The following is a 7200-nucleotide window of genomic DNA, read 5'->3' on the forward strand; positions in this document are numbered from 1 at the left end:
AGCCAAATGATTATCAAAAATATTAACTTATACAATAATAATATAAAAATTTACATAAAGTAAAACCGAAGTCATATATATTGCGTCAATAAATAGAATCACATCGCTCATTAGATTGTCAAATTGTTGTCATTCAAAAGAAACACGAAAAACGAAAAATTAGAAAATTATTAAAATTATTTATCTGAATTTTAATTTTATTAACTTTTATTTGTTTTGTTACATTTACACGAAAATAAAGAGTTTTCTTTGCATCCGAACAGCTGTAGATGTAGGCTCTGATGGGCTTTTTTATATTTTTCATTGAAAAAGAAAGCTTTGCTAAAAACGAAAAGAAAGAATTAAACGTCATAAAAATTATAAAATTATTGTATTTTAAATAACATTACTTATTTTTAAAAAATATACAGCATCTGTTCTGAAAAAATTTAATTAAAAACAAAAAAAAATATCATAAAAATTATATATATTTGACGAAAAATTAATTAATTAAAAAAGTATTATCTTTAAAAAAAAAATATCCTATCTCGATAGTTATGTGACTGTTAAGATCAATTCAGCCAAGAGTGCGTTAACATTTAATATCAATATAAGTGAGAAATAATCCAAATTCTAACAGACATTCATTAGACAATCAGCCTGCGTCAAGATATATTTATAAAATAAAGATGATGAATTAAACTATTATATTTAAAGGGAAAATGAATTATTTATTAAGAAAGCATGATATTATATTATTATAGAAAAACAATTGATTAAAAACAAGAAATATAATGAAAATAACAAACGCCAAATTATGGATTTTTATATATTAATAAGAAATAAATGTGAATTAGTCTATTTGTAAAACTTTATTTTGTTTATTCTTGTTATTCCGTCAAAGACAACAATTACGTAGTTGCTTTTTGTACCAAGGATCCGGATTCAGAATACATATATATATATGCATTAGATTGTATTTGAGTGTTATCTCTTGAAAGAGACAATCACAATCGCAAATCAGAAAATTACCGAGAATATCTTTGTCATAAAAGTTCCTTTCAATTGAATCATTTGAAACTGACACTAAAAACTTGATTTTCCATATATGAGTAGATATATGAAGAGGTTACTACTGACACAAGAGACAATGGACTTGAGAAGGAAACATTTATTTGTAGATAAATTCGATAAATAATAATTACAATAATATTACTATCTTATTACAGCGATTTATACATTTAGCTAATTTACATGGATTTAATTTTCAACGAGTTGTAAAATGACAAAAACACTATACATTCATCACATTACTTTTTCGCTTGTTTTCAAGAAAAATAATATTCCTGCCGAGTAGGCATTATTATGTATATTTTAATTGTAGATTAAACTATATCACACACAAGAATCTTTGTCATATAATTACTATAAGGTCCAGTTTCACAACTCACGATTAACTCTTAACCGAAGTTTAACTTATTCATTATCTCTTTACAATTCTAGAATTGGAAAGAGATGAGAAACAAGTTGAATCTCAGTTAAGAATTACCTGTGAATTGTGAAACTGGGCCTAAAAGTTCAACAAATGATCTTAACTTCGAAAAGGCACGAGTGTTTTTTGTCTTTATCAGCAAAAATCGGAATTTTCCCGACAAACTTTGAGTTCTTTCATAAATACAATTACATCCTGCAACGGTACACTCGCAGCAATTATGAAAAAAAGAGATTTAATAAACAATTAAAAAAATTTTTTGAATCTTTAATCTTGAAATTTTAGATTCAAAAAGAGAGCTTTAAATTTTTTGCAGATATTAATTTGAAAATCAGTTATTGCAATTGTATGTATATGCAGTAAGTTTCCGTTATTTTTTAACATAAGTTTTTTAATTTATTTATTTCTTACTTATTTTTCTAAAAGTAGATGAGACATACTGAAAGGATCAGCAATTATCACGTAAAATGTGTAAATTAAACATACTTTTTATACGAGGAGGATAGTAACTTTCTGTCACATCCTCTCACAGTTCTAACGAGAGGATTGTCAAAATTGTAATTTATCGCAAAATAGTTTATCGTAAATAAACGATTAAAACTTAGGATAGGTCAATAAAGTAAATCGTCTTACAAATTCCGCACGGAAAAGGACTCGGAAAGAGAAATTGCAAAATCACGCGATAAACTCTATAGAATATATGTACAAAATACTATTTCCTTATATTTATTGTCAATAGACACTAGACTACGAAAAATAAATCGCGAGCTGTATTGTTACTCGCGAGCATTTGGCAAGAACAGCTGCAGAGTAGCGACAGTTTTTTTGTTTTCGATGTATTACTTTGACAAAAATAGGTCCTCTCAATTCGTCATATTCATAATTATACATTATCTGAAGACATCGCTGTAACAGGCATTGACCGTAGATTGGGAAATTACACTAATTCGCCAATAGCTTTATGGAAGATAAAATAGGAGATGATACACAACATAAAATAGAATGTAAATATCATTGAAAATAGAAAAAAATATGTTTAACATTTATATTTACGATGTCATAATCATAAAATTTCATATTTACATCTACAAATTCCATAAATATATCACGAAATTCTAAAATTATTTTTAAATTCACGTCCAAAATTACAAAATAAAACTATAAGGAACAATTGTTATTCCATTCCACTATTGGTATAAAACGTATAACTTTTCATCAAAACCTTCCTCTCCAAATTGTTATAAACCCAGTCTACGGAACTCTCGTCGGACAAAACGCAATTAAATTATAATTGTGCGTATTTCGAATCAATTAATTTTGACACTTTCATTGGTTTATACATAATTGTTTTGCATACGAATTTGAATTGTTTATCTTTTTGAGCTCCATTTTTTCGGGCATTCATCAATCACGCGCGCGCGCGCGCCGATGACACAGACACAATTAGATCTCTTAGTTCTCTAGTTTTCATAAAATTACTAATCTGTATTTTTGCGCATCTCGAAAATACATATACATTTGAAAAGTTTACCATCTTATAGAAATCTGATTAATTTAATACTGAAAGATAGTGAATTACTTATTTTGAGTATTAAAAATACTATTGTTTAGTTGTAATAAATAAATAATAAATAATAAACTCTATATAGATAAATAATAAATACTAACATCTTTCAATATTAAATGGTCAATGTTATATTTTTATCAGGGTATTCGAATTGATTTCCACGATATAGACATTATAAACGGACGTGTAGTGCTTCAAGAGTGCTTCAAAAGATTTCATTGTCGGCGCCGCCGAGACGATCGGGACCGTCTTTGAGAGTAATTTGGGTATCCAGAATCTAACTTAAAAATATTAGGTTCCGTGAGATTAATTAGATTTAATTGAAATTTCCAACGTACAATTTTGACAAATGTCAAAAATTCTAAAATCGATTATCTTCTCTGCAAGTCTCAAGTGTAAAGACGGTCCTGATTGTCCTTCGAAGTTTGATTGCGTGCGTACCGCGATGATTACCATGCCATCATTGCGTTGCATAAGCCAGCGGACGATTATTCTCTTAAGGCCGTATAAAGAAAGAAATAGAAAGAGAAAGAAAGAAACATTTCGTGAAACGAGCTTGATCGAGACGCATAAAAATTTCTCCTGAAAGAAATACATCTATAGGTTGATATCCTCCTGCTTTGCTTTGGGCGCGATCTTTTCATCGCTCTCAGACTCCTTCACGCTTATGTGGACGTCCGCGACTTCGACTGGCGGCGGCGGTGCCGGTTTCACTGAGTTGTCATCCTCGGCGACCTCAAAACCGATCGTGGCTCCGATCTTTTGGCTCGCCTGCTTGAATGAATCCGATAGCATCACCTGCCAACATGCGATTAAGCAGATTTAATGATTTATTCGATCAAATTTAATGAGTATTATTTTATCGCACCAACGGTTTTAATTTTTAATGGCTCCTTGGCTATTAAATTGATATAATAATTTTTTTGTAAGTTGATGAACATATAAATATACCGAAAAAATATTGTGTTAAATGCGAAATACTAAATATACATAAATACATCGAAAAATATTGTACTAGTTTGAGATTATTCAACGAAGCTACGTGATTATCTCCGTGTGTGTTGATATATCATTAAATGCTATAATAAAAAAAAAAGTTAAAATTAAAATGTTGATGAAATTATTAAATAGTAAATGAAGATTTACTGTATAACAGTATGATAATTGAAATGATTATGATATTATATGAAAGATACAATTATTATTTTACACGACTACAACGATAATTACAAAATCTGTAACATTTTAAGAAAGATTATAGTGCACTCCATATCCAATGCACTTTCTGTAAATATATAATTCAATTCAAAAATATATCCTAAATGAAAAAAACATTTTAAAAAATATATAAAAAAGAAGTAAAATGTATATAATATATCAACATATGCGATTGGTCTTGATTGAATTTATCATTTTTTTTTTAAAAGAATTGCTTACCTGCACGACGTTGATGCACATGGATGTGAGCGCCAGACCGAACACCAAGTACACTATTGAACCCATCATGTATATGGGATGCTAAATCAATCAATCAATGAATTCATTAGGTTCTGCAGATCGTGGATTTCGCAATATTTGTAACTTCATTAACTACGATTTACTTCCTTAATTAAGAACGGAACGATTACGAATGAAAATAAGCTTGTGAGAAATAACGAATACAGGTGATATACAGCTTCTCATTGAGAGAGATCTTATTATATCAAAAAGCTTACCATCTGAACGCCACCGTGAGAAAAAGAAACATAAGAGTAAATTAATCATTTGCTGTATAAGATGAAATCTCTGCCGTGAGATCGCAAATAAAATTTGAGAGGTGAATTCAAAGAGGCGCTAAGGGAAAATTAAATGGAATTCGCGGATTCCTAACATAGCATATAGCGAATGCTAAATAATTGAGAATGCTACTTACAAGGAAACACAGAGAAGTATCCTCCTCTGATTTTAATATGTTGTAGTCTAGAACTAAATAAGAAACACGTATTTTTTTTAAGTGTGCCTTTTAAGGAGTAAAACACTCCTTTGAAAGAATCAGTTTTTTTTTTTTTTTTCCGGAACAAATATCGTTATAACTAAAAAAACGAAAAAACTTTTTTGCATAAAAAGTGAATATAGTTTTAAGAGCATTTTATAATAATAAAAAATTTATTTTAATTTATTTTTTATATTTATATAAACCAAATCTTTTTATTTTAAAAAAGTTTTTAATCTCCCTAATTACTACGATATTCGAATGTTCGATAAAATTAACAACAGTTGAGTACTTCACTCCCTAAAAGTGTATGTACACGTAAAAAAGAGTCCTTTATTTTAGTTTAGATTACAACATATTAAAAACTCATTAAAATCGAAAGGAACATTTCCCTGTATTTCTTTGTTAAACAAATCTGCTAATTACATAACCTTCCACTAATTTCACTCAAGTAACTCTTATTGGTCAATATTTCGGTTTCGTGCGATTTACCTCACGACTTACATTGACCATTACTCATGTCTATTGAAGTCAATGAAGAAATCACAATACAAATTTTTATCTACGAATTTACGAAGAGTATTGTTATTAATTATTTGTAAATTATTAATTATTTGATTCGACTGAATAACATTTAATTCGAAAATAATTACCTTTGGGACGTAATCGCCGAAGCCGATAGTGCTCATGGAGATGAAGACAAAGTAGAAGCTCTCGAAGAAGTTCCAGGACTCCCACAAGGAGTATAAAGTAGCTCCTATGAAGATATAAGCCAGGAGAATGACGATTGCCACCGAAATCGGTAGATTAAACTCATCATCGACGATGTATGCCGATAATGCCGGCGTACCCGGTGTACCCGGCGTATTGGCGTCCACATTCAAAATCGTCTGCGGCTGCTGGATCTGCTGTCTCTGCATCTCGTCGATTTCCTCTGGAATCATCTGTGAGGGCCGTCGTAACTTTGCGAGATCATAAACGAGTTGCACGCCCTTCATGACTTCCTACGATTAACACAATGGACAAGATAAAATTGTTAAAAATCATAACGATAAAGTAAAACACAATAAACGAAGATGCATAATCAAAAGATGCGATATCTTATGCTGCCTAGAAATCTAAACCTAAACAGAGATAAAGATAAGGAAATTGAAAATTAGAATACAGTGTAACGGCAAAGAGAATAAAGCTGAAATTTAAAGGCTCTATTAAAGTCAATCGTACCGATTGGCTTTGGTGGCGACAAGCTTTAAATAAAATAATATAATAATAATAAATAAATTAAAAAATACAAACTAAATTAAAAATAAGTAACAAAATTAAATTAAAAATATAACTAAATTAAAAATTAAATATAAATAATATAAATTAACTAATTGTAAGTAATAAAAAAAAAGGCTGAAAAACTAAAAGAAACAAATAAATAATTACACAATATCAAAAATAAAAATGAAGTATAAATAATTATGTAATTTTTAAATATAATTAAACATAATTTAATTTTGTTTAAATAATTCTTGCACGTCTTCTTTTTCTCTTGTTATTTTTTACAGTTTCTCGAAAGACATTACCTTTTACTTATGTGAAATTATTAATTGATGAATATAGACTAATTAAGCAATTGAAGATAAAAAAATAATGCAACCAAAAAAATATAAAAGATGTACTAACAATATTATAAATCGAAGAAATTGGAAAATTCTAGAAAGTTGGCTTAATTTTTTTTTTAATTGATAATCTTTTTCTCGGAAGAATTTTTTTTACAATTAAATTATGTTACCTGGACAGGCCCAGTGCGACGGACTTTGCGACAGCTACCAGTGTAGTATAGTCTTCTCACAAATGCCCATAGGAATTTTATACCGCGTGTGAATAATTTACCAAAGTCGGCTAAAATGATGAGAAACATTGGGATGCCGAAAATTGCATACACAATTGTGATGGCTCTTCCTGTGTCCGTACTTGGCGAAATATGTCCATACCCTGCAATGAAAAATCAACTATAGCATCATCAGCTGTAGTACTATATTGATATGATTTATTATAGATTGATTAATTTAGGCCATATTGAAATTTATGTTTAGGTTTGTTACATGTTATATACATTAAATATAATATAAATATAGAATATGAGCTATGTTCAGCTCATATTTTTATTTATATTATATTTATATATACATATATATATAT

At 29.0% G+C, this 7200-nt stretch overlaps 1 protein-coding gene across 1 annotated transcript in view; it reads right to left on the minus strand.

The window, feature by feature from the left end:
• Positions 1–3171: 3171 nt before the first annotated feature.
• The window catches only part of LOC108748403, a 23718-nt gene continuing 19689 nt past the window's right edge, over positions 3172–7200 (minus strand). The window contains 4 exon segments of the mRNA XM_018486555.1: positions 3172–3836; positions 4476–4556; positions 5664–6014; positions 6791–6993. Coding sequence (XP_018342057.1) covers positions 3636–3836; positions 4476–4556; positions 5664–6014; positions 6791–6993 — 836 coding nt within the window. The 3' untranslated portion in view covers positions 3172–3635.

This window comes from Trachymyrmex septentrionalis, unplaced genomic scaffold (assembly GCF_001594115.1).
Source record: "Trachymyrmex septentrionalis isolate Tsep2-gDNA-1 unplaced genomic scaffold, Tsep1.0 scaffold22, whole genome shotgun sequence".
Lineage (NCBI taxonomy): Eukaryota > Metazoa > Arthropoda > Insecta > Hymenoptera > Formicidae > Trachymyrmex > Trachymyrmex septentrionalis.